Source organism: Coturnix japonica, chromosome 7 (genome assembly GCF_054131305.1).
Source record: "Coturnix japonica strain WE chromosome 7, WE-NBRP24, whole genome shotgun sequence".
Lineage (NCBI taxonomy): Eukaryota > Metazoa > Chordata > Aves > Galliformes > Phasianidae > Coturnix > Coturnix japonica.
The window spans coordinates 25350690-25378428 of NC_140669.1; the positions used below are offsets into that span (position 1 = coordinate 25350690).

Consider the following 27739-nt stretch of genomic DNA (forward strand, 5'->3'; position numbering starts at 1 on the left):
AAAGGCTGCTATGGCCAGTCTGAGCCTCATTAGAAGTGTCATGAAATTCTGCACTGCTTCTTCTGTTGAGCACGTGTTGGTGGGGGATACAGTGAAGCCTTCTTTCAAAGAAGTGGGAATTTGTTTAAGATTAAACAACCAAAAATGTATGTGAGGCCTTGCTGTCCCTGCATATCAGGCATGAATGCAATCCCCTCCATCTATTTAGCATCTGAGAGCACTACAGCATGCTTTCTCAAAATACATACCAGTCTTCTAGACAGAACTCAGCATTTACACAACCAAGATTTCAACACACCTACCGTGAAATTCTGCTATAGACACATCCTGAGTCACACTGCAGTTAAACGTAAGCTTAATTATAAGAAGCTGAGTTTTCACAGATGTCTTTTTTTCTCTTCTTCTTCTTTCCCTCAGTAAGAGGAAGAGCTCATCCAGAGTGTCCAAGGACAACCATCCATCACCATGGAGTGCTGAGGTTCCTAAAAGCAGGAATGCATCACTGGGTAGGTTATTCACGGCTGTATGTAAAGCCCTGGTCTTTAAAGGGTGATCTTTCAAAGCACTCTCAACACAGATGCAGTTCTTAGAGCGCTGCTAAAATGATGTATGTGTTCTGTACAGGCACGTGACTGAGGCCTTGACATTAGTGCAAATTCTTGGGAATAATTACAAGTAACTGCCTGTAGAAAAGAATTCTGGAAACTGACCCATAAACCAGGGTTAAATTGTTACACTTCACAGGAGTGATGTGAGATTGCAGACTGTTTGGACATTAATTAAAGACCTGGCTATTAATGGAATACTGCCATTTTACTGCCCACAAATTGTTCATGAACAGCTTATGATTTTTTTCAAATGCATCTCTTAGCCACATTTATCCAGCACACAAGTCTTCTTCTGTGCCACAGTGGATATTTATTGTTGGTGCTGTTCTCCTCTGACGTGTTTCTCTTTCCTGAAGGAACTTTCAGGCTTAAATTTTCAGTAAAATCATTACAGTTATTATTTATTTGTGGTAATGGCTAGTACTGCCTGCAAGTCGTCATGATGGATAGTCCTTTTGCCAGGGAGCTCACGATCAAATGAATGATTACAGATTTGCATTCTGTGACCGTTCTGCCCCAGCCATTCAGCATTCCAATTAGCATTCCTGGCAGTGCATTCGCTCCTTGGTGCATGGGCATGCAAAAGCAACTGAACACAGGGGCACAGGGAGAAAAATCAGTGAGAGTTTATAGGAACTATCAGCTCACATTGATGGCCACAATCAAGAAAGAACTCAGTTTTTACCTCATAGTTAAAAAATAAGATAAAAATCGTAAGTCAAAGCCTTGGCTGAAATAAATTGGCATAGTTCCTTTAGTTTCATGGAGCTGTGTGTTTTGCAAAGGCTGCTCAGTGCAAATGTTGGCTTTGGCGTGCATCAGCTGGTGACCTAGCAGTGTGCCGCCATGTGCAGCAGGCAGCGGTGCTCCAAATCTGTGTGTAAGCTGTTCCTGAATAACGAGTATCACCCATTGGTGCCAGAGACACCTGGAGAGCTCTCCCTTTTGGGACTATAGGTTTGAGCTTGTGTGTGCTTCCTTGTAAGGCTGCCTATGTCTCTCCCTGTGCTGGGTAGCTGTGGGACTGGAGAAAACAGGCGGAAATTAACACTGAACCACAAGCAAGAAGTTAAATACATGTAATTTTTAAAAAGATACAGAAGGAAGCAATGTAATCCAGGATTTAATTACATCAGAAGAATATCTAAAATAATTACAGGTTGCTATTTGTTGTACCTTTGGAGATGGACTGTAGTCAGTTAGTTAACATGTAGCATGCTGTAGCAAAGAGGTTAAAAGACGTTATGTAAAATACAGTGTTTTAAACTGTTATTGCAGCATTCAAGGATTTGGTATCTCAGGGAGAAAGCACACTTTGGAATATTTCATCACCATCCAACTTGACTTCTCTTATCAACATGTTCAACAGGACCCTTAGTTTTGGGAAGGTAAGTCTGTATTTGTATAATAGCTTTATCTGAGCATTTATGTATAGTTATATGTAAAGAATTAAAAGCTCAGTGTACCACGTGTGGCCTTTATTTCTTCAGGATCTTCCTTATTATATGAATTAGCTTCATTTTGTGAAGAGGAAGACAGTTATTGTGGATGCACTTTTAAATTTTGTGATGACTTTATTATTCTCTAAGCAGAAACCAGATAAACCATATACCTTGGGGAATAATACTTTGAATGACCAAAACAGGCAAGCAGTAACCTGAGGCATTTTCCTCAAAACTTGTGTGAGTTTAGGTGGTTTTTCATGTGAAATTAAAGATGGCTTTGCCACTGAATTCTGTATTTGCTCACACTGCTGAAGCAGTGGTGTTGAGTACAGTACGTTCATTATGTAGGTAATTGAATCAATATAAGAATAAATCCTTTGTAATTGAAACTTGGTAGCATATAAGGGACACCAGTATGCTAGGGACATTTTCTGCTATTAATGGTAGATTAACAAACATTTAGAGTGTCCTATAAACACATTGCATGTCTGTTCATGTACATGAGGATATCTGTGTCTATATATATATATATATATATATATATATATTCTCAGCACTGTCTAAAACCATCACAGATAGAGTATTTCCTTAACCTTGAATACTACATCCTCTAGAGCAAGACTCAGTATTCAGTGGGAGCAAATCTCAAAGTCATTCTGTGTGAGATCTTGTCACGATACATCCCAGCTCCTGAACTCACCGAAGAGAAGATGGCAGCCAACATCTACAGGACATTCTGCTTTACGGACTCATCGCTTTTAGAGTCCTTTACCCAAGAGTTCAGAAGCCAGTTGTCTCAGGTGAGTGCCTGCGACCGTTTCCTAATGTCTTTTAGTAGCTTTGTTAGTTCACACAATTCTGCACATTGTTTTGGAGGTACAGTGTGTCCCCACCTGGATTAGAATAGCTCATCTCTATGCTGAAGTACCTACAACACAAGTTTTTGTGGACTAGTGTAAACACACAGATCTTTGGGAAAGGCAAGGAGAGCCAGCTACCAAATAGCGACCACTAAGAGTTCCTCACCATGCCATGAGGTTTTGTTTCTCACTTTTATTTCCTACAGTGGCAAGTAGATAGAGCAATGTGAGAGTGTGGCATAAATGAGAGAATAGTTAAAGCTAAGGGAGGCTGTAAATTTCATCCTGTATTACATCAGCCATATAACTTCATCCAGTAACTCCTGCATTTCATCCAACAACTTGTGACTGAAGCAGCACTTGTCTTTGGAGAAGGTATATAATTAAAGCAAATGGATCCTTTAAATATAATGCCCTCTTTTTTGCCAGTACGAGAATTGACATTTTTTTTTCTCGCACTCCTAGTCTTTGGACTATTTAGGACATTCTGAATTTTAAGGCTTGTCTAAACAGAGAATTTATTGAGCAATCTGAGGTATGAAGATAAAGCACGCTCACTCTCAGTTACTGCCTGTCACTACAGTCCTTTGAATGCATTGTTCGTAGAGTTGTGTAAAAGTGCAGTGCAGACTGGAAAACATAAAAAGAGCCACTAGCAACAAGGGCTTTTCTGCTTAAATAATTTCTTGCATTGTTATTTTTTAAGGTGCAACACAACCCACAATACCAAGCAGCATTTGTCAACGAAATGGTCTCATTTCTAACGCTCATCTCCCAAGTGCAGAACGACACATCCCTGTGGCATCTCTTTCTGCTGGCTCCAGATGTGTTTCAGGGCAGCACGCAAATCCAAGACATATTTGATTTTCTTCAGAATGCAAGCAGGTAAAAATGAAATGCCAGGGGGGGCACTGAAAGGTGATGGGCTTGTGATGAACACTAAGGGCGCATCATTTTCACCTTGAAGGGCCTTAACTTAAAAGTGTAATTGATTTGGGCGATGCCATTAATGCAGCTAGCAGTGTTTTGATTTTCCTTGACTCTTGTTCACTTTTTAATTGGAAGCTTGATGTGATCTGTTTGTTGTCTTCTGTCCTACTTAGAGGCACTTCCATATGCATATAGAAATAGTGGTAAGCAATACCCCCTGTCTTTCATTAAAGGAAAGCCCTCTTTGCTGGATAGTTGTTCTGCTAAAATGGCATCTAGCCACTTCCTTACCAGAAACAACAAAGCCAAATTCAAGTGGCTCCGAATACCTTATGTATTCGTAGGGAAGCCAGAACTTCTCTTTAAAGAAAACAGTTACCAGTTACTGCTGTTTTCTTCCTCAAAAATGAATCCCAAGAAAGCAGAGGAGGGAAGGATCCTGGTTCTTCTCATGCAGGGCTTTGAATACATTTGAATACTACTAAAATGGGCTTAGCCTCAGAATTAGACTTGAGTGACCCATGAGACTGGGGAATGTGTACCAAGTCCTCTATCTGTCTATTGTCTGTATGACTGCTAGAAGTTAGCCTGAAGTTTCCTTTTCTTACAGCACATGTGGAGGAAAGCAAACAACAGACGGTCTTCAGACATTTTTGTTTTTCTTATGCATATGAACAGTTGGGCAAAGTTGCCAGAAGAGGTTATAGAACCTTTGTCAGTCTGATTATACTCAGGCTTAGAGGAGCTCACTTTTCATCACTAGAATGTTGCCAAAGCATTTAAAAACCGGTGTAATTAGTATCAAGGAGGGAAGATTTAGGTTGGATGTCAGGGGCTAGTTGTTTATTATGAGAGTGGTGAGGTGCTGGAACAGCTGCACAGTGAGGCTGTGGATGCCCTGTCCATCCCTGGAGGTGTTCACGGCCAGGCTGGATGGAGCCCTGGGCAGCCTGGTCTGGTATTAAATGTGGAGGTTGATGGCCCTGCCTGTGGCAGGGGGTTTGGAGATTCATGATCTTTGAGGTCCCTTCCAACCTGAGCCATTCTGCCATTCTGTGATTCTGTCCAGGTAATTTGCCTTACTGCATCAGGAGAACTATTTGCAAGCTATTGTGACCTTATCCTTAAAGGAGTCCATTGCAGTGTGGTGAGCTTTTAATGCTATTCACTGATGTTTTGTCCATGCTGCTGTGACTGAAATGTCACTGGATTATTGCATTTGTTCACACTTTCTGGCTTGAAGTATCAAGCTTGAGAACTAGCACCATTTGAGTGCCCAGGAGGAATTAATATTTACTGTGCTGCTTTGCTTTGCTTCATGACTGCAGAGTTGGGCAAAGTTTTCAGAGACACAACAGAGAAGCCCAGAGAATTTCACCACCAGGACTGCAGTGCTTTTATGCCTAGCATGGGGCACTGTAAATGCAGCTAGTAAAGAGTTACTGCAAATGAAGTGCACAAATAGTTTTTTAATGAGGCTTACAAAAGAACATCTTAGCTAGCCTGGCCATGTCTTTTACTCAAGCAGTTCTGACCTCCTGAAGAAATGCTGTGAAAGGAATTTCTTGTATTTAAAAAAAAATAATAATAAAGATGTGGAAGACAAGAAATTGTGCTCAACTAAATAAGTCATTTATAACAGCAGCTTCTTCCACCTCTGAGGCAGGTGCTAAAAAGCACCTCTGCAAAATGGAAACGTGAGCACAAAGTCCAGAAAACCTTCGTGGAGGCATTATGTTAAATGAGAAGAAAAGAGATCCCCGGTGCTCTGTTCTCACTAGCAGTCTGTTCCCACAAATCACTATGTCTATATTCATGCCACTAGAATCAGCTCAGCTAAGTGTTGTGTGCATCGCCAGTAGACCTCTGGGCAGGCAAGAGATTATGCATTCCATGGTGACCTTACCTAGAGTGAAGAGCTGCTCTTTATATAGGAGAAGGAAAAGGGACTAATAACCACCCTGAAGTTTTTAGTAACCTGCACACATTGAACAGGCAATCTTTTAAGTAGCTTCACTTGTTATACAAGGTGACTGATTGTCAGTTTGGTCTTTCCAGAGACTGAAAAATACATATATATAAGGATATATACATATATCCTTGCTTCCCTGAAAGCTTGGTTATTACAATATAAAAGAGTAAAGAAGGAAAATTGGAAATGGTAGGAGTTATGTATTTGTGATTGCTTCTTCCATCCGAAAATACCATCTCCAAGGAGCCTGTTCTCCCAGGAGCCTTGTCTGCTCTGCCTCTTGCTTTCTCTTAGGAGGAGATTCACCCACAGCAGTGAATCACAAGGGTGTTGTATCACCTGAGTGTTTTCTAAGACCTATTGTGAGAATTTAAGTGATCTATAGATTTTGCATAACCCTTTGAATAAATGCTTCCAATGAATGCAGTATGCACAGTACTGCTAATATACCACTAAGGATTTCCCTTCAAAGCCCTTTATCTTTGTGTCTTGTGCATTATCGAACAAATACTTAAAAGTAGGAGCACTGTCTTTTCTATCAGAAGTTTTAAGAATCATAGGCTGTACTCCCACTGTTTCCTATTTGAACACTTCTTTATTTCTACTCATAAAGCTGCAACCACTATTTATTTTCCTTGTGCTTTTTTTCCCTTCAGTGTTGTGCTGGCAGTTCAGAATGTCTCTGCATCACTTGTTACTGATGATAGATTCAAAACTGTTCAAAACGGGGTTACAGATCCCCCATATTCCCTGAATTGCTTGGAGCAAGGTAAGATTCCTCCACATAGTCATATCTCTACTGAAAACCTGTGGTGCTCAGGATAAGCAAACTGCAGGCTAATAAGTAACCATACCAACTGCATACTGTTCAAGGCTCAGCATAATGAATTCTCCTTTCAACTTTTTACAAATGTGAATAAAGTGCCTCATTTTGACTGGAAAAGCAAAATAGCTTGGTTTTGTCAGGAGGTGATGAATTAACATCCGTTGCAGTCTCAGTGGAAATGGGGAACAGTAATTTTTGCCTAAAGTTTTTTTGTCAATACCTGCCTGTAGCTGTGAGCTCTGTCAAACTCTTGTGTCTTTACCAAGGTAGGGATTGAGACTGGACTTGTAATTGTCAGGAGTAGCTCTTCTTCTACTCCATTCCCTTTCAGTTTACAATAGAGGCAGAGACATCCACCTCTTAAGTGAGGTTATAAGAGTGGGCAAGGGAAAAGTACAGCACATAATTGCTGCCAGGGGCAGGTTGAAAATGCCATCCATTCTCTATTTGTTGGTTGGTGGAGATGGTGGAAGTTGGGGTGAATAAGAACGCAGATTAATGAAGTGCAAGTAGGGGAAAGCATGGAGATGTGAAGGGTGGAGAAGCTTGGATCACATAGGGATATCAAGGTGAGTCTAACTGTGGCAGACATACATTATGCAGTCAGTGCTCAGATGCAGGTAGTAAAAAGTGAACAGAGAGAAATCCAGTAATAATATTAGGTCAAGGGGTCCTAAATCAGGAGGAGAGCTCGGTTTCTACTCAGACCATTGAACTGTTCCTGAGATAGAAAATCATTTCTGCAATGGCAGGTGGGATCCTGATTTTCCAACCTAAAGGGGCAGTTCTGTCTGGGACCTTGTGTCATGTCACAGGAGCCTAACAGCATACATGCGTATTTTATGTGGCAGATTTGCTAGAGAGCTCCTCTTGGTTTCCCAGACTAATATGAATATCACCTTAATCTGTTTGTTGTAGATAAAGAAAAAAGTTTGGTGATCAGATATATTTGTAATCTCTTTAACTGGAAAGATAAGTGGACTTCAGTATCAGAGCTGGAAGACGTTCTGAGGTAAGGCATTGACTAAAGGGATATTACTAACAGTATAACTCAAATCTATGATCTTTGCTCTAAATCACTTCACATCTCCACTCGCATTGATTTCATATTCACTAAAATGCTCTTTCTTTTTCCCCCTCCAGAAAAATAAAGTTACCAGAGATTGGTGGAAAAGTCTCCAAGAGGTCCATTAATTCAGATGATTTAGAAGCCATACAAAAGTCTCTGCATCGTTTAAAAGGCTTTGAGAAAAAAATGAATAGGAGTGAATTAAAAAGCTTAAATCTATTCAGAAATCTGAAGAAAGAAACATTACAGAAATTGTACGCAGTTCTTGAACTGGGAGTGAATCCACATCGTGATTATAAATTAAAGGAAGAATATAATAAGGAAATAATTGATGAAATCTATAACTTCACATCACAGCAATTACAGAGCGACTTTAACGGGACTTCCATTTTCAATATAATGACCCAGCGGAAAGAAATTCAGAGTGCTTTAAAATTAGCTGCCATGATTTGGAATCCAGCTTTGTTAAATAATTCTAATTTTAGTGCAGCACAAACTGAGAATGCTCTCAAAACGCTACTCATCACTAGCATGCCATCATTTCTGGAAGACTTACAAGATCGTTTGGATGGAATGGAAGAAATACCGTCTTTGATTTCTGATTATCTTCTTAAACCTGTGTCGTACAGAAGCTTCCCAGACCAACTCATAGCTCTCCAGAAGATATTTTTTATACTGACACATGAAAACATAGGTTATGAGTACCTACTGTTGCCTGTGTTTGAGCTGATGCGGAAAGTAGAAAGCTCCATGGGTGAATCACGGTGGCATGAATTGAACGGCTACTGGCGCCTTGCTGAAAAGCTGAGATCAATGAAATGGAATAATACAGGCATTGTAGCCTATGGGCAGTTGTTAGAGGTACTAAACAGCCATTTTGAAAAGCTGATTAATAACTCAAATAGTCTTTTCAGTGAACAGTTTGGTCAACTGTCTGAATTAATAGCAGCTGTATTTAAGGAGTTTGATGGGGAAAACTCTGAAGTAGCCAATATCTCACTAGTTACTCAAGCCATACAAAAGACCTTGTATGTATTAAAAGACTTACAACTCAACTATAATGTCAGTAAATTGAAATATATAGATTTGTTCTTTAATTTTGACAATAAAACCATTGAGAGATTTTCTGAACTTCTATGGACAGGTATGAAAATACTCCACTATAGAAATGCCAATGAAGCTTCCACCGAGGAACTGATTAATGCTGTCTATAACTTAACACGTCTTGTACTGCAGGAGTTCAATGAGTCTTCTATACAGAACAATGCTTCACTCAAGGCAAAAATTGGGGAGTTTTTGCATGTAGTCTTGAACCCGTTCCTTGAGAACAGAGACAGGAGTGGCAGAACAATCCAGAATTGCTCCACTCAGGATGTGCTCCATGTAACACTTCAGATGCTTTTTGAGAATGTCACTCTAAGTGAGTCGTTGGCCACAAGCCCCTGCAAAGACCTCTTTGCCTCCATGGATGTTGAGAGTGGAATTGTGAGCAATGAAACCTTCACCAAAATGTTCCAGCTTGCCATAAGGAACCTGAAGCTGTCTCCAGAGTTTGCTGCTGTCTACAAGAACAGCAGTGAAAGCTTTTCCAAGGAGCTGTCATGCACCATCCAGTCCCTGCGATTTTCCTTGCGTTTCCTTTCCAAATTAAAGCTTGTGTCTGAGGTAGAAAACTCGTGGTTAGAGGAGAAGATGAGAGCTCTGGCTGCTCTCCTGGAGACAGTGCTGCAGAGCAATGCCTCCTGCCCCATCCCAGTCCAGGATGTGGGTGATGAGCTCCCATCTCAGCTTTTGAACACGCTCCTTCCTTTTGTACTGAATGAGACAGCACTCAATTCCCTGAATTTCTCCGACAGCTCTGCAGGCTGGCATAGTGTGCCTGTGTTTTCTCATCTGTTACCAACTGTTTTCACTTGGAACAGCAGTATAAATGAGCTACTAAAGGTTGGTGGAAATGCTTCCCGCAAGTCTGAATGGGGACACTTTTTGCGTCTGTGGCATGCCACTGGCAAGGTGCTGACCACCAAATGGAACCTAACAGAAGTGGATGAATATGTGAAGCTCCTGGAAATTGTGAAAAAAGCCCTAATTCTTGTGGACTTTGGGCTAGCTCCTGGAAAAACATTAGTATATAATATTCTTGGTAATTCTTCTGAAGGAATGAAATCCTCAGGTGTGAATGATTACTATAGTTTATTGAAACACTTCTTCAATTCAACTTCTGCCACAAACAGCACACTAGAATTGGAAAGAGTACTTCAAGAAATGATCCCACTGTTTGAGACAGGTGGTGAAGGATTGTTTTACACTAATCCCCAAGGGATGGAAAATCAAGATATTCTGTCCACAGCTGCAGTGATTTGGAATCAGATCATCTCAAACAAGACTCATTTTAATACAGAGAAGACTTGGGAGGTTATCAAAATGATTGCACTTCATGCAGCTTTGCTTGAAGACATAGAAAATTATCCCAGTGCAAGTGAAGAAGTGCCATCGTTATCTTCTGACTTCTTGTTGACCCCTATAACTTCAGAAAATTTATCAGAACAGCTCTTGGCCCTTGAGAAGCTTTTTGCTGCTTTGGCAAAGGTGAATACTAGTGATCATTATCTGCTGATCTCTTCTTTGTCTAAGCTAATGCAGAAGCTCCAGAGTTCCCCTCATCGAAGGCAGGGAAATGAACTTCATGCTTTCTTCCAGATTGCTGAAGCTGTTTGGTCCATGAACTGGGACAGCACAGGCAATCTTACTTTCCAGTCCGTTCTAGACATTCTGCAAAATCAGTTTGATACCACACAAAATGACTCCAGTCTTTCTTTCAGTAAGGAACTGAAGAAGATGATGACCTTTATTTCCTCCATATTTGAGCTGTATGATGAAGGTGACTCCAGAGAAACTATGTACTCACAAGCCATACGAAAGAGTATCTTTACTTTGAAAGATTTGCAGAAAAGTTACAACATCAGTGACCTTGAAACTATTAACCTGTTATTTGATTCTTACAGCAACTATACCCAGAGACTGTTTGAAATATGGAGAGCAGGGGTGAAAGTCTTTCATGACATGAACTTGAACAAAACACTTAAAGAAAAAACAGGCAATGTCTATCATTTCTTCCATTTGTTTCTGCTAAAGGAGTTCAGTGAGTCTTCCTTACCACGCAATGCTTCACTCAGGGCTAGAGCAGTGGATCTCATGTTCTTAGCCCTGAGCCCATTCCTTGAGAACAGAGACAGCAGTGGCAGAACAATCCAGAATTGCTCCACTCAGGATGTGCTCCACGTAACACTTCAGATGCTTTTTGAGAATGTCACTCTAAGTGAGTCGTTGGCCACAAGCCCCTGCAAAGACCTCTTTGCCTCCATGGATGTTGAGAGTGGGACTGTGAGCAATGAAACCTTCACCAAAATGTTCCAGCTTGCCATAAGGAACCTGAAGCTGTCTCCGGAGTTTGCTGCTGTCTACAAGAACAGCAGTGAAAGCTTTTCCAAGGAGCTGTCATGCACCATCCAGTCCCTGCGATTTTCCTTGCGTTTCCTTTCCAAATTAAAGCTTGTGTCTGAGGTAGAAAACTCTTGGGTAGAGGAGAAGATGAGAGCTCTGGCTGCACTCCTGGAGACAGTGCTGCAGAGCAATGCCTCCTGCCCCATCTCAGTCCAGGATGTGGGTGATGAGCTCCCATCTCAGCTTTTGAACACGCTCCTTCCTTTTGTGCTGAATGAGACAGAACTCAGTTCCCTGAATTTCTCCAACAGCTCTTCAGGCTGGAATAACCTGTCCATGCTCTTCATCATGTCACAGAGCGAGCTTCGCATGAACAACATGCTGCAGAGATTCCTAGATTCTTACAACTTCACCAAACTGAGCTATTTCTCAAGCATCTGGGATGTGATTGACAGGTCACTGAACAATGAAAGTAACCTAGCTGAAGTGGCTGCCTTTGCGAAGTTACTGGAAGCAGAGGCAAAGAACCTTGCCAACAGTGTATCAGCTCTAGACATCTCAGAAGCTGGTCACTATGTTCTTAAGCTGCTGAACATCTCTGATCTGCTAAATGAACTCAGTACAAGTTCCAGCTCAGCTTCTCACTCCAATCAAACTATTTTGGATGCTGTGTTTGACACGGTTGCTCATCACTTCATTGACATGGCAGAAACCCTGTACAACAAGACTGTGCCTTGGACTCAAAGTGACCAAACCCTGTCACCCACCAGTCTGATCACACGGTGAGTCTGGGTTTTGGATATTGATTATTTTTTTCAGTGAGTTGCATCTATCATCAGTTCCAGCATTGCAAGAAGTTGAGTTTCTTCCAGTGGAGCAATTTTGTTCCAAAATCATCTTAATTCAAGACAACAGATGTAATGTAGGTTAAATCAAAGGACAGTGAATTTCTGTCTGAGCTGCACGTATAGTTGAATGTAGGCTTTCCAAAAATATCTGTGTTGTCATATCTCAATTCACGGTTGAAGTAGAATCCTGTAGGAGGCTTCCCACCAGTAGTAAACTCTTTGGAATCCCTTCTTTTGTGGTATGAGTTTAATTTTTGCTTCTCGGCCTCCTGTAAGCATGCCTTAACTAAGTATTGCCTCCACAGTGAACCTTTCAAGCGTGTTTTCTCTTCCTTATGGTTTGAGAGTGAATGACAGCTTTGGGAGATAATGGCAGAAATAATGGATGAAATAAAACAGGGTGGGTACCCACTTAGGAAGTGTCATGAGAGATGCATGGCTTCATCTGGGGTTCTTATTTACAGCTGCCAAGGAGCAGCATCTGTGCAGCTGACAGGTCGCTCGCTAACATACCTTTGCTTCTGAAGGAGAAGCTGATTTAAATTCCTGCCTTATTTTTTCAGGTTTCTGTTTTTAGAATTTGAAAGTACCATCTTACAAGTGACAGCAAATAATAGCTGTAACCCTTACCTGATGTGTTTAATAAATGCCACTGAAGCTGAAGACAGCGAATTGACAGGTAATCATGGTTCCATTAATGTTGTGGGACCTCAGCTGCAATATGTTTGTGTCTGACTTTTCAAAGGGTTCTGTGTAATGGTGGGAAGGAATAGCGCTATGTGGTTTCATCTGCTGGCAATTAACTGCAGCTGTGAGGCTTTGGGAAGCCAGACTCCTCTTTGTTTGAGTTATGTCACATTGTGGATATGTTTTCCATCCAGCTATATACAAAAGGCACGTGTGATGTTCTCTATGTGATGACAGGTTGCTGACACTCAGATAACGAATCCTTATGAATAGAAACCTATTTTCTCTTCCAAGCTTTATGTACCCTTAAGATGACAGCAGTTATTTTGAGTGCTAGCATGATATTTCAAGTAGATATTCATGATATATGCTTATTGTAAAACCTCAGAGGTTTATCTGCTGACAGAATGGAGATACCAAGCATGCTCTGAAGCTCACTGTTGGAAGTTGTATTTGTAAGTGTGGGGTGTGTTTCCTTAGGAGCTGAGCACCTACTCAAACTGGATCAGCAGGTTGCAATCCAGATCTTGGACTGCGGTTTCAGAGGTCCTGAGCCAACTAGATATTGTAGAAGTTAACAGTGCTCAGTAGGCATTGGCACGAAAGTGCCAGTATCCCCATCTATGAAGTTTCTGCAAGTCTGGTGTTTTTGTTTCAAGTAACTTTTGTTTTCATCCTCCCACAGAAAACATCATGCTGCTCTTGAAGCAAACTCATCTGAAAAAGAACTATTTTATGCAAAATAATACCTCTGAGAAACATTCATCCATACCAGAGCTCCTGAAGCTAAAAGTGAGTCTGCTTAAAATGCTGACTTGAAGGACATCCTGCAGTGATACATGAATGTGCAATGGAAAATTTGGAAAACAGCATATGAAAAAAAAAAAGAAAAAAAAGTCTTCATAGGACAGCTGATAAAAGCTAGGAAGGAAACTGTCTTCTGCCTATATTTAAAGGTCGTTACTTTCCTGGGCTGACAAACTTGTTCCTATACCAGTCCTGTGCACAGTGTATACCCGGCTTTCTGAGAGGGTAGATGCCTTACAACAATGCTGTAGTTTCTGAGATCAAGCACCTAAGCAATATTTATTCATGTATTTCCCTAGACAGCTTTGGATTTAGCAATGCCTCACTTGAATAAAATACTTCTCACATCATACATTCATGTTTGAGCTATAGCAGGTATGCACTTTATTCTGTCTCTCTGTGTTAGAAGAGAAATAGAAAAAACCAATAATAGTAAAAAAGCATATTTTTAAAAAAGATAAGTTTTCCATGCTGACACTGCTTATTGTATCTATAAAAATAATGCAATGAGTTTCTCTGTAACATGTACTCAGGCATGGCAGCTCTTGCTATGACTGATAATGTAAAGAGGGATGTCAGAAAAGAGGAAAACCCATGGTAGAAGACGAGGCAAAGGATTGTAATTTGCACATCAAGCTGGTAGAGGGAGAAGTCCCGACTTTTAGCCAGCTCCTGTTCATGTGCTGTTTTCAAGTGCTGTTGTAGGGATGACCGACTATCCAAATAGCTACACCTATCACAAAAGGAATAACTGTTGTGAGTTGTTCTATTTGAGACCTTTTGTATAAAGGTATAATTAAAAAAAATACTAATAACCCTAAAGAAAAATGCAAAGGAACATCTAGATTCTTTAAAATACTGTCTTCTAACTTGTGCGTTTGTCTTCCTTTTCAAAATGTTTATTGAAGATATCTCTCCTCCGGAATCTGACGGCACTTCTTTGTGACTACGAGAGCTTTAAGTCAATACAGCATATTTGCCATCTTCCTAATGTTAGCTTTGGAGAACTCTGTGAACAGAGTCAATCTCATGAACAGCTTCTCCGTGCTATTGAGCTGAGCAATCAAGTTGTGACCAATGTACTGAATGGCAGAAGGGTCTCCAAGGATCTTTGGAACGTACTGATTGGAGATGCTACAGATGTCCAGGCACAAATAATGTGGTGAGGCTCTTCCCCCAAGCTAGGCTGCCATAGTATTCTATTTACAAAACTATACAAAGGCTTCTTATCTTCTTCTCATATTCCCTAATTTGTGGTTATTGTTATTACTTTTTTTTTCCAAATTAGGTTTGAAGAAAATGTACCAGAAATTGCTTTCTTTCAAGAGATTCCTCAGTATATGTCAGCTTTGAATTCCATGTTGAACATCACAGAGAATTTAACAGACTCCAGTGTTCCAGGTAATCTTCTGTATTTTCTTTACAGTGTTCATTTGTGAGCATCATCATTGGCTTCAGAACTTCTACTGGGGATCTCAAGACTTGTTTAGCTGCTACTAAGAAGTGATATTAATGGGGTAACCAAACACCATGTCCCATGTCCTTGGGATCCTTTGTCTAGGATAATTCTAGAGACAGTGTTAAACCAGCCTAGTTTTTTCTGTACTGCCCCAAAAGCCTGAACACTGAAAGTCCCAAGTCTTTGTATTTGGGCAAACTTTGCTTTCACTAAACCTGCCATCTTTAGCTCATAGTGGACAATTAGACTGTAAAACTAAGGAAATATGACTCTTTTACAAGTCTGCTTTGTTTTTGTTTTAATCAGCAGTGATATGCAGCACTTTCACCTTTTACCAAAAGTAAAGTTCTCTCTTTGCTCTTGAGGTTGCTGTACATCTGTGGAGAGCTTCTGTATCAATTTCTGTTTGGTTTCATTCACAGAAAAGTTAAGGGATGTGTTTAAAAATGTGGACCAGCTCAAAGAGGATCTCAAAAACACAACAAGAATGTCCACAGCCAGTATTGATGCCCTTCTGGAAGCGTCTCTCCCAGAAAACAGCAGTCACGTAAGTTTGTTGGTATTGTAGAGAGCGATCCTGTTGACAGCACAAGGAAAAGTTAACAGTCCCACAGGGACAGACAAACATAGCACGTTATAAGTCAAAATAGCCATCAGAAATGTAGTCACTGATGCCAGTTCATCCATTAGAGAACAAGAGCCATACGATCTCTTTGGCTGTCACCAATAGCTGGTAAGCTGCCACTGCCATGGACTGTATGATGCATGATTGCTCCAGACTGTAGCAAGGGCACAGGTTAATGTAACAGGCTAACGAGGACCTAGCAGGATTCTTTTTGGGGTTCTCAGTGCTGTCCAGATGGAAAAGCACAGTTCTAACCAGGATGTGTAGAAGTAGTCAGGGGTCCAAAATAGCTTCCTGTAATAAGAGATGAGCTTGCCTTCCTCAGCCTTATGAGCAAACAGAGCTCAAGATGCTTTTCCTTTTCCCAGCCATCTTGTCTGGACTGAAGCCTAAAGAGTGTGCTCTTTTCCAGATTTCATATACAGCAGTCAATAGAAACCACAAAAGCTTTTGCTATGTGCAAGCTGAGCAGTAAAATACAGTCCTTAGGATTTTTCCCTTGGAGTAGGAGTAGGCATTTTCTGGTTTTCAGGTTTGAAATATGACAGTGTGGATGGAACAACAGCTAGGCAAGATTAAGTGATGCATACTGGAGCAAGTAGTCCAGGCCTTAACCAATCGTTTCTTTGTGCATACACAGTTAATTTCTCAGATCCTCCAACTGGAGTCTTGTAGCATCCGTCCTTCTGACCCACATCTACAAACAGTAGCAGAAGAGTTCTGCAATCTCTCTCTTTCAGAGAGGACTCGTGAGACGTACATCCTTGGGGTCACCCTGTTACAACACTTAGACATTTACAATTTCTTATACAAGGTTAGTATTGGATTTGAAGAGTGCTTTCTGTAGTCTTTGCTGCATGCAGTGGCTGAAAGGATTGCAGTGGCCAGGAGCAATGCTGATTTACACAAGGCAAATATCAGGCTTTGCTCATGCAGTAATTTTTATTGCATATGTTTGCTGTGACAGTGTGGTTAGAAATGAAGATCCCAGATGGTGTAAACCAGCAAAACTAATTTAAAGGCACTGGACTTACTCTAATGCTTCTTACTCTTAAATGCTTCCCTGTCTGCTAGTATCACCTGTGTGCTGTCACAACCTATTGAACATTCCCAGCTGAGTTCAGGCTTCCCAAAATAAGGCACTGGGCTAATTATTTTTATCCCCCGAAAGGGGAAGTCTTCAAAAATATCCCATAAAATATATTTGCCTAATCTAGTTGTCACTGACAAATTATTAAACAACTCAAATATCCCACACATACAGAAACAGCAAGTAGAAACACTGTTCAGTGGGAGCTATGTATTGAATACACATTGTAAAGTGCTACAGAAGTGACCCTGAGGGGAAAAAGGGAATGCCAGTCCATTTGGCTGAGGTCAAAAGTCACTTGTAGTGTTTGACATCTGCACTGTGCAAAATGCTACCTCTTAGAAACTTGGATTACATCCCAGTGAATACCCAATACACATTTCCCAACTGAAGGTGTTTGGAAACTTGTGCCAATTAGGATGTGTAATGTGCATGGGAGAGGGTTGCAAAAACACATGGGGATTTAGGAATACTAATCCTATTCATTTCCCATGGGACATCCACTCCCTAAGCCTGCTGACAGCTCTGAACATCCCACAGTTTCCATCTTAGCAGGAGATCATGGGTGTGTGCCTGCATGTGTTCGCACATCCATGCAAATCGTAATTGATTTCCTTCCTGCCTCTTGCAGGTGTTATTCCCTAAGGAAATTCAGAAACCTGTGGACAAGATATTAAACCTTCTGACAAAAATGAAACATTTCCGACACCGGGTAGAGTCTGATGTTGATCCATTGCTACAAGCCATTCATTCACTGAAAAAGCTCCGTCAGAATAGAAGGATGCCACTGAGTAAGGTACGTGTAGTTTGTATTTGCTTTGGAGGTAAAACGCCGTTGGAACAGTTTTCACTGCAATTTCTTACCTTAGAAGCTGAAGGTGCACTAAACCATGGATTACTGCTTCCTCTGTTGAAGCAGTAAAGTCCTGTGACTAATCTCTACTAAACTCTCACGTTGCCTTAATGAGAGTGCTTAGATTTGGTACAGTGGGACAGTTCACTGTGGTTGGAGGAGGGAACGTTAGGAACAGAAATGCAGAGAATGAGCTACTGGGTGATAGAGCACTGGAACAGGATGCCCAGAGAGGTTGTGGAATCTCCTTCTCTGGAGATATTCAAAACCCACCTGGATGTTTTCCTGTGCAACCTACTCTAGGCAGACTGCTTTATTGCTGGGGTTTGACTGGATGGTTTACAGAGGTCCCTTCCATCCCCTGTGATTCCATCATTCTGTGAACTGTCTTGAAGGATGATAGACTTCCCCAAAAATATTCAGGCGCACTAGAAGAAGTTAGATATTGAAAACAGTTGGGGAACTTCCCACTACAAACCATCCAAAACCATTCAAGTCAACAGCAAAAATTTGCTCCAGCTTTGGTGTCCATTACACCATATCTGCAGCCTCAAGACTGCCCAAAATATTCAGTACAAACCCTGCTGCACCAGCTGCAGTAACGTCAGGTTGCACTAACACCATTGGATCCCATCCCTTTCTGATCTACAGTCTTGTACATATATATGCCTCTGGATAACCTTGTTGCACAAATTATGGGCAGTTCCCACGTTGACTTCCATACCTTGAAATGATTTTTCCACCTCTGATGTAGCAGAGGTTAGCCATAAAAGCATGCTTTTCCAGTAAAGCCTCTCATTTTGTGGAAAGAAACTTCTTGTAATAAATCACTGTGAAAGTATTTAATCCTCACCTTCTCATTCTGTTATCTTTTTCCTCTTCAGAACTGGGTGCTTGTGGCATACATGATATATTTGTGTGCTGTTTTCTTTTTTTCCCTCTTCTGCAGGCGCTACTTAAACCAAACAGCTTTAAGATAACACATGGCACATTTAAATCCATGTCAAAAGTTCTCTGCAACCAGGAGATCACGCCCCTATTCTTTGAGTCCTTGCTTCCTGATTTTGGAGACCCTGTAAGAAACAGTTCTTCTGTGGAGGATGTCCACATCCAAAACATGATGAGGAAATATGGGATTCCTCATGATTCCAGTAAGTCTGACTTTTTCACGTGCCATTTCAAACATACATTTCAAAGCCAAACTCTCACACTTCCAAAGAGATCCATCACTGTCCTTGATGTTTCTCTGGAGGGCTCATGGTTTATGCTTGTTGAAGATCTACCTCACCTAAATTGCTAGTGGCTTCATTTTGTAAGTGCTAAAAGGCAAAGAGCCTGCGCAGCCCAACAGTGTTTGATACTGTCGCGTTTCCCATTTGTTGATGGTGCAGTTCTAGGGCTGGATGGGTCACTGTTTTTTCTTGATACATAGTTTTCCCGACTGTGCTTGACATTATTAGCTCCTCTGAGTTCACAAAACTCCACTTAACCTCCAAGCAGAGAATCCTGGCTCAAACAATGAGGGCTCTTGTTGTCTTGAGTTCAGCAACAGGAGATTCTGGGGATGGATTGCTTTTGTCAAGGTGCATTGTATCAGTCAGCAAAGAAAGGCCTGAAGTCATTTGCTGGACGCAGCGACAATTAGGGCCATGCTTTCTCGTGTTTGGTCTACTTGTGCTCTGTACAAGTAGTTTGTTTGTTTTTCTCCCCTTGCAGCACCGTTTTGTTTATCTTTCTACCTGGATCTGGTCAAGACCCCAACCGGAGCTTTAATTTGGTCTTTTTTAAAACCAATGGTGTTTGGGAAGATCCTTTATACACCAGATACACCAGAAACTCGAGCAATTATGGGACAGGTATGGCTCTGCTTACACTATGTGAAGATATGCCCTCTCAAAGGGATTTTAATTTGTGTCTAGCGCAGGCTGGTTTCTTTCAGAAGCAGAACTCTATTTCTGACTATTATTAGTCAGATATGTTTTTTTGATAGACCCATTGCTGCTTGTGTGTGTCATCCTTTATCTTTAAATGAATGTTACCTCAAAAAAAAAAAAAAATAAATAAAAAATAAAAAATAAAATATCATGCTGTTCTAATATTCATAGTACAGGTTTTTTTAAAGGCTTTTGGTTCATGAGGCTTTATCTCCATATTTTCAGTTAGTGACAGAGATGTCTCCCAGAACTAATGCTCACAGGCCATTGATAGAAGGAAAGCTGATACCCAAGGCATGCTCCCAATGTCGTGTATGAAACTGCTTTTTTAAAGTACTTATTTGAAAAGGAATTTTGCCAGACCAAACTGAATCTCAGCTTAATTTCCTCAATTATTTTCTTAAGCTTTTGCGCAGTTAATTAATAAATTGAAACTTACACGTTGTTGTGGACTTCCTTTATAGTCTAATGCCACCTTGAAGCAGATGGCTGATCTGGCCCTGAAGTCACAGGAATGGCTGGATAAGTCTCCTGCCGTCATGAATTCACTGACTAAGTTAAACCAGACGGTTCCAATGATCAAGGTATGAGATCTCACCCTGTTTATCCTGTTGACCCACAGGGAGGATGGTTCCTTTCACTAAGAAAAAAAAATGTTGGAGTAATGACAAGAACACCTGAGCTCAGGCTTCTGCCCTGCACTTCAGTTTCCATGCCTGTCTGCCTGTTCCCATCACAGAAATACTCCTGATGCACCTTTCCATGCAAATCCCTTTTCTGAAATGATATGTCTATAATATGGTCTCTGACAGTGGCCTTGCTGAGGGCTGCTGGAGGGCTAAGATGAGCGAGAAATGCTCTTCAGTTTGTAAATTAACTTTCTGCTTGATGGAGTGATCCAGCCAACCAAGACCAGGCAAGAAATGACTTTTTCAGAAAATGAAACAGTATCTATAATAAGCATGTAGCTCTGGGTGCACACATAAGAGCTTGGAGATGTCTTTGTACCTCAGTGAATGTAAATGAAATTTCTTTTTCCCCTCCCAAAGAGCCCGGCCTTGGTTGGATGCAAAAAGCAGCAGGCTGTAATGCTTTACATACATGCATCATGTTTGCCATGGTGCAAATTGTCGCCTTTTCTTAAAAACTATGAAAATGAGATCTCTCAAACTCTAAAGCATTCAAAAATAATTTCAGTGGCTGGAATTCATTGTAATTTCCATGGCACAGAGAGAAAATCGAGAGCAGAAAATGCAGAAGTGAGATGAAATATTCTCTGCTGACTGCACTCAGTGGTGGAATAATGAAATATTCAGCCAAATAAAAAACTGACAGACGGTCTCCAAACTAAATTTTGGACCCTACCCATTCTGTGCTGGCTGCGTTCACAGGATTTAAAATGCACAGGAATGAAATTAACTATAGTTTTAGTCCCCATATTAAAGAGAATGCATGATTTATTTTTTTTTTCCATGGGAGTCCAATGCCTGGTGGAGAGTCAAGAGGCATTTTTTGTTGACTCCAACAAACATTATCTTTCTTCTTTTCATTGCTAACACTTTTCCATCTTGAAACAGAGTGAAGAACAGAAGGTCAAGAAAGGAGCAGGAAAGTATAAATGCAACTGAAAGCAGCTGATCCGTTGTGTTTTAGCAATACGCCAAATAAGCTTATGGGATTTGTGGCCAAATGCTTTTTCTCTTTGCTTGTTGACAGAATGCCCTATGGAATCCCTTTGTGCAGGTTTTTATCAAGATGATGGTTGATTTGGATGCTGTTGAATTGCTCAGTCAAATAAACAAGCTTGGTAAGTTGTTTCATGTACACTACCCTTGTGTTTGTACTTAAGGTCTGGAAGCTCCAGAATCATCAAACTGTAGTCCTCCCCCAGTCCTGCTCTGCTCTGGCCAGAATTGGAGATGGGACAGTCTCAGATGTGATTCTAAACTCTTGTGCTTTTTCTGTGGGAAAAGACTCTTAGAAAGCAAAGGGCTTGTGTGGGATGTTTCTCCTGAGTACCATAGGAATGGTAGAATGGGAATCTCTGCAGCTGATTGTGGCCACTGGAGGACACTGTTTAGCCATAATGATCACTTCAAATGAGCTACCTGGGACTCTGACAGGAAATGCTGAGCTCACTTGCATTGCATAAGGGTTTCACTTACAAGTTTTCCAGAGCAGGGAAGGAAGGGATGAGCCCATGCTGGTGAAGCTAGAAGCATCATTACAAAATATCCCCTGATGGCATTTGCTGTTTTCTGGTGGTCTTGAGTGGTCTTTCAAGTTGAGAGTTGCTGATCTGCACTGTGGGAATCAGTGCTACCGCCATTGGTGGATGTGTTACCTGATAGTGCACAGCATGGTGCTCATAGCCCCCTCCTAGCTGGTCTCATTGCCCCTGCTCACTTTTCAGCATGTCCATACATCTCAACATAAATCTGATTTATGCCAGGAAAACTTAGCATGAGCCAAGAGTAGTTTTAGTCTGTTGAAGTCCAAACAGTGTGAACATGCTGTTCATGATGACCCCTGTGTTATTTTATGAGTAGTGTCTCCTATCTGGACTCCCCATAAAATCATCATGCCTGCAGCAGCTGTTCCGTATTGGTTACGCTGCATTATGCAGTCACCTTTTAAAACAGCCAGCAAACAGCAGCATCTTTATTAAACTTCATTATCAGGTTTAGTACACACATCAGCACAACAGACATAACTTTCCCTTGATGTGCTTGGATAATGGCCATTCTCCCCTGAGACAGCAGCTCAGCAGACGCGTTGATTACATCAAGAACCATAAGATGCGGGGTGAATAGTGAGCATCATACACAGGTTTAGAAACCCAGCAGGTTAGTGACAACTTCTGATTTGGGATGGCTGTCACATCACATTGCTGGCATCCTCCCAGAGGCAAACTCATGAGCATATTACAAATGATTAACATAAAAATTGGGTCAACAACATGCCTTCATTGCACTGCAAAGTGCAGAAATGTGTTTGTTAATGTTATGTGTGAAGTCTTCTCTTCCTTTCTGGTGTCATTGTTGGTATAAAGAGCAGAACGTTCTGATGGATTTATTTATTTTTTTTTTGCTATATGTGCTGATGCTGTTGGTCTCATTCTTGGTATTTTATTCTAGATGATATTCGGCTGGAATTACAGAACAACACTGACATTGTTGATCAGCTGAACACATTAGCTACCCTTGCAGTAAATGTGTCCTCCTGCGTCTCGTTTAATCGCATTCGGGCCGTCAAAACCTTAGAGGAAATGGAAAAGATGGCTAAAGAACTCTTCCTAAAGAACGAACTGTTTGCAAGTATGTGGCTGAGTCTCAAGTTCCCCTGTCAACTGAAGCTGACCTGGTGCGGAGTGCAAGCACAGCCTATGAGGCTTGGCTTTCCACCAGTGCCTGCTGTGGTCACAGTTCCCAACCTGCAGCAGTCAGTTTTCACCTAGAGATTTGGAGCTGCACACTCAGACTTCCTTGTAGCAGTGTTTTTATGCTGTCCTGTATATACCTTCTCTTGTCTGTAAAGAAAGCCTTTGGTCATCTGGCATTTTCTTTGGGTTAATTCTCTAAGTTTCTCTGCCTTTTGGAGGTCTTTGTGACAGAGTTGCCCTTCTCTCAGGCCACCAAAGGGAAAAGATGCTTTATTGAAAAAGAGACAGTTGAAGGTATTTAGATGATTCTAAAGATCTTGAGATGCTCCAGTCAGTGCAGTATCATCATGAATCTTTCCAGTCGTACTTTTAACATTTGTGGGATTGGATTACAGCTTCAAATCAGACTGTACAGAAGAGCAGGGAATAAGAACTTAGACTAATCTGAATGATAGAATGTGTCTTAGGTATTGGACAATGAACAAAACTCCGCAGTTAGGATTTACTTTTAAGTCCCATGACCTGTTGGTCTTATACCTCATAATTAAGGTGTAGGTATAGACTTTTTCTATTCCTTGAACTTCAGGCCCTGATAATATTTGTCAATTCCCATAAAAAAAGTTTTTCTCTATGTTTGTCCTCCATCCTGTTGTATTTACAGCATGCAGTTTCCTAGCAGGAACTTGCAAAGCTTTTATATTCCCAGACATTTCTCAGCTTTGCAGGAGTTTTGTGCACAAAAATACGTGCATAGGCCATGAACTGCTGTCAATACTGTGCTCCTGAGGTGTGTATTTTACAGCACCACTATGTGAGCTCTGTTGATGGAGCACAGATGGGCATGTTCATGAGAGGTGCATGTGGCAAGGGACGTACCCAACAGATTTGTGGCAGTCCATGTTAACAGCAGGGTTTTTCCAACACAACTGGTTATTTTGGGAGCCTTTCACTTTTGAATGCTCAGTAGGAAAAGATGTGGAGGCCAGAATCATCAACCAGATTTGGAAGTACAAGGAGCTGCAGTGACGTTTGATTTCTAATACCAGCCCCTTGGTAGTGAACATTAACAACCTACCCACCTGAGCATTATCTGTGCTGCAGAGAAATGGGATGATGGACTGTAATGTAGCCAAGGCTTATAAAGATGAGGAGTTCCTATGTTCTGTGTGTACTGCTCCAACTCTGAAGAAAATCCCTTTCTTTCTTTCCCAAGGTATCATTTTCAGGCTGCCTTCAGGCTGGAGCAGCCCAGCCCGTGGGGCTTTGGCCCTCCCTCCTGTGGTCAACTACACCATCAGAATGAGCAGCAGGATCACACAGACCACCAACAGGATCAGGGAGCGCATCTGGACTGTGGGACCACACAACTCCACCTCACAGAGCCAGATCTACAGCAGGGCATTTATCTATATCCAGGACAGCATTGAAAGAGCCATTATTCATCTGCAGACTGGCAAGAAGCTAGAGGAAATAGCTGTTCAAGTCCAGGCCATGCCTTACCCCTGCTACAACAAGGACATGTAAGTCTGTGGAATTTCCATCTTCCCATAAAATTTGCTGTCATTCTTTTACTACACAGAATAGAAATGAGACTGGGTTTGGCAGGACTTGGGTTAAATATGAGTCTTCACTTGTTCTGCAGGTGTTTACACGCAGACAGTGCAGCAGAACTTAGAAAATACATTTATTGTGCAAAAAAAGCCCCCAGGTTTATGAGCTTTGTTCCTGCAGATTGCTACCCAGCTGTTCTATTTGTTATTCATTCCACTGATTCCAGCTAATGTTCAGTGTGTAGTGAATAGTACTCCATACAGGTGCCTCTCTCACAGGTGCTTTAAGAAGGATAAGAGTGTGAAATTGTACTATTCATTGCCACTGTAATGAGGGAGGACAGAAAAGCTTTTGATGAGCCAAGTTGTTAGGTTTAACAACCTGTTATACTGAGCGGTGCAGCATGAACTGTGTGTGGACCAAAGTAAGTTTTGAATGGCAAAACAGATCAAAAAGTTTCGGATCATCTTCCTTTCCACTCATCTTGAGCCAGATCTGAAGCTAATATAAACCATGTCTCTGCCAACTGCAACAGAGAGAAGCCAATCTCTCACAGCTGAGGACTGGTCCCACTGGCAAAACAATTTTGGTTGATGTTGGAAAGCTGGCAAGATGGTACATCCTCAGAGTTATTACCCTGACCACAGCTGGTGGCCAAGCAGAATGGAAAACACATAGGGAAATGATTTCATGTCCATCAGCAGGCTCTGAAGGATGTTCAACAAGTTACATTAGTAGGCTGGGCTGTCAATCCACAATAGGAGGGTCTTTCTTAGACTAAGATTTCAGAATGGGCACAGGAGCTTTGCATATCGACTGCATGAGCTAAAAGATGATCTGGGAGCTACAACAGACCTATTAAAATCCCACATCAGCCTGTCACTCGACAGCTGGAAACTTATAATCTCTTCTTAGCATGCAAAGTGCCTGCAAGTATGCAAGCAGGTGAGCATTCGAACCAGGTGTCAGCTTCCAGCAAGTGTGTGGGTTATTGCTGTGAGATAGTTTTGCACAATGATTAACTGTCTGCTGGAGGCACTCAACTACAGTTATCTGTTCTTTTGCTTTTTCTTGGGCTGCTGAGTGAACTGCTTGCCTCTGGGTTTCCCTCCCTGCCCTGGGTTCAGAGGGTCATGAGATACTCAATTATTAAAATACCTAAAGGCTTCCTATTTCCATCCAGTAGAAGTCATCAGAAAATGGCTGTTTATTGATTGTTATCGCATAGTTAGAATCCTGTAGAGAAATGAAGTGAACGTATATACCACTGCACTGAAAGTGGAGGAATACTGGATTTTTAATGGCCTAGAGATGGTGCACAAAGTGATAACAAAAAACAAAACACCACCCAAACAACTGAACAAAAAGCAAACAGAACAAAAAAAAAAGAGCTCTTCCCCAACAACAGCAACAAAAGAGCCAAAGCAAGGAAGTAAGAAAGAGAGAAGTGGTAGACTGCAATGCCTTGTCATTGTTCCATGTAAATATTAGGACTTTGTTTGCACTGAAGGAAGAAGAATTCCTTGAAAGTGCTGAGTTTTGGGAACTCTTTGACATCGCAAGTTAAAAATGTAATTAAAAAACCAATCATATTGATTTCCTACTGCTATCGTACTTTAAACTTTTCCTAAGAATTAATGCTGTTGGGTTTTTTTTGTTTGTTTTTTTAAGTCAGCTTTAGAAATAAGGGAGGGAAGCATAAGCCCTGTAGATACCATGAAGTGAATCTCCTACAATAGAAACTTGCTTTCCATCACTAAAGGAGAAGTTTACTTTTGGCTACTGTTGCACCTTCTCTCAGCACACAATTGGCACAGGAGGAAGGTTATAAAGAGGAGGAACTAAGAATTGTGGTGTGGTAGACTTGGCTCTGTAATAACCACCCTCTGGAGTAATAGAGACTGCACTGACATCCAGCTTCTGGCAGGGTGATACAGTCTGATAACAAAATCAGGCCACTGTATCCATTGACAGGACAGTCAACTGCTGTGGTATTTCCAAGTGGGATGCACCCACCAGAGTCACAAGATGCCACTGCTGGTTTCTGCTCTTGCCAGTGATGCTGCTAAACAAAATTGTTTGAGAACCAAGCTGGAAAAATCCCTATGTTTTCTAATAGTGCTATTCTTTTTTTAACAGTACAGGAGTCTCTTAATAGAATCTTCAATGCAATAGCAAAATAGTCTTTTTTCTTTTTTTTTAATTATTAATTATACTCCCTGAAAAAAAAAATACATTCTGTATAAAGCGTTAATCCTTAGAATGTTTTGCATTCAACTAAAGCCTGCATTTGCCTTTTACAGGTTCTTAACCAGCGTGACCTACTCTCTTCCATTTGCTCTGATGGCTGCCTGGGTGCTGTTTATAGCTGATTTTGTTAAAACTCTTGTTCAGGAGAAAGATCTGAGGCTTTATGAGGTATGCTGAAACGTTCTGGGGTGTGCAAATGTATAAACAAGTTTTCCTTATTAGTAGGTAGTACATCTCATGTGCGACACTAAATGGAGCAAAACAAACATTAAGGAAAATAATATGGCAAATACCTATTGTTTGACCTGCAGCATTCAAGTTGTGACATTGTGGGCAGTTTCAGAACTATAGAAATGCAGGGCATTTGCCCTTCAAGCAGTGGGAATATTGCTTTGCTGTTCTGAACACTGGAAAAAATGGGGACCTTATGAAATTACAAGTTTTCTGAAGATTTAAAGCCCTCTGAAAACTGACTTTGAGTCAAACCTCCTGGGAACAAAGACATGAAGAGTGACTTACCTCCTATCCTTGGAGTTATTATACTTAACATTTCAGAAGGTGCAGCATATTACGTCAGCTTCTCTGAAATGAAGTTCTTCATTCAGGTTGCCTGTTGAAAAAGAAATCAGATTGAGACATAGGGAATTTATTAAATTAGCTTGCGTTTTCAGTGTGAACACAGTCAATGGGGATGAACAGCAGAGAACTTTTTGGGAGGCTAAGCTTCAGCAGGCAATAAAGCTCAGACAGATTTGTTTGTTATTTGGTACCATGGAAACAAACACTGAATCACCAAAGAAGTATTTTCAAGAAAGATCACCCAACGAACAGCAGTGAGACTGACAATAAGAGTGTCCAGTTGACAGTCTCTGAATATTGCTTTGGGGACACGCTTTCATTGCCTCTGTGATCCAAGGTGTCAGTAATCTTTCAGCTGTGTAATCTGCAACAAGACACCAGCATCTCTCATTTCTTTTGGATTCGGCAAGGCAAGTTCACAGTTCTTACGACTTGTGACTTGGTCATCAGCTGATATAAATTAATATTACTTCCATATAAATATGTAAGTGTATTATTTATTGCTGGGGGGATGCGTGTG

General features: G+C 41.1%; 1 protein-coding gene and 1 long non-coding RNA gene across 3 annotated transcripts in view; one reads left to right on the forward strand and one right to left on the reverse strand.

Annotated features, from left to right (window-relative positions):
- The window catches only part of ABCA12 (ATP binding cassette subfamily A member 12), a 97312-nt gene that overhangs the window by 39392 nt on the left and 30181 nt on the right, over window positions 1-27739 (forward strand). For both annotated transcript variants that reach the window (XM_085552763.1, XM_032445977.2), the window contains exons 4-24: window positions 418-506; window positions 1887-1996; window positions 2668-2853; window positions 3620-3798; window positions 6472-6584; window positions 7560-7653; window positions 7785-11936; window positions 12566-12681; window positions 13375-13481; window positions 14405-14658; window positions 14785-14897; window positions 15378-15502; window positions 16221-16394; window positions 17302-17466; window positions 18473-18674; window positions 19240-19379; window positions 19922-20041; window positions 21174-21264; window positions 22595-22774; window positions 24053-24359; window positions 26694-26808. In XM_085552763.1, the coding sequence (XP_085408889.1) occupies window positions 418-506; window positions 1887-1996; window positions 2668-2853; window positions 3620-3798; window positions 6472-6584; window positions 7560-7653; window positions 7785-11936; window positions 12566-12681; window positions 13375-13481; window positions 14405-14658; window positions 14785-14897; window positions 15378-15502; window positions 16221-16394; window positions 17302-17466; window positions 18473-18674; window positions 19240-19379; window positions 19922-20041; window positions 21174-21264; window positions 22595-22774; window positions 24053-24359; window positions 26694-26808 (7132 nt within the window). The remainder of the gene's footprint in view (window positions 1-417; window positions 507-1886; window positions 1997-2667; window positions 2854-3619; window positions 3799-6471; window positions 6585-7559; window positions 7654-7784; window positions 11937-12565; window positions 12682-13374; window positions 13482-14404; window positions 14659-14784; window positions 14898-15377; window positions 15503-16220; window positions 16395-17301; window positions 17467-18472; window positions 18675-19239; window positions 19380-19921; window positions 20042-21173; window positions 21265-22594; window positions 22775-24052; window positions 24360-26693; window positions 26809-27739) is intronic.
- On the reverse strand, window positions 339-27377 carry LOC116653691 (uncharacterized). The gene is made up of 2 exons (XR_004308042.2): window positions 27160-27377; window positions 339-482 (listed from the first exon to the last, which is right to left on the reverse strand). It is a non-coding gene; the product is annotated as an uncharacterized LOC116653691 (long non-coding RNA).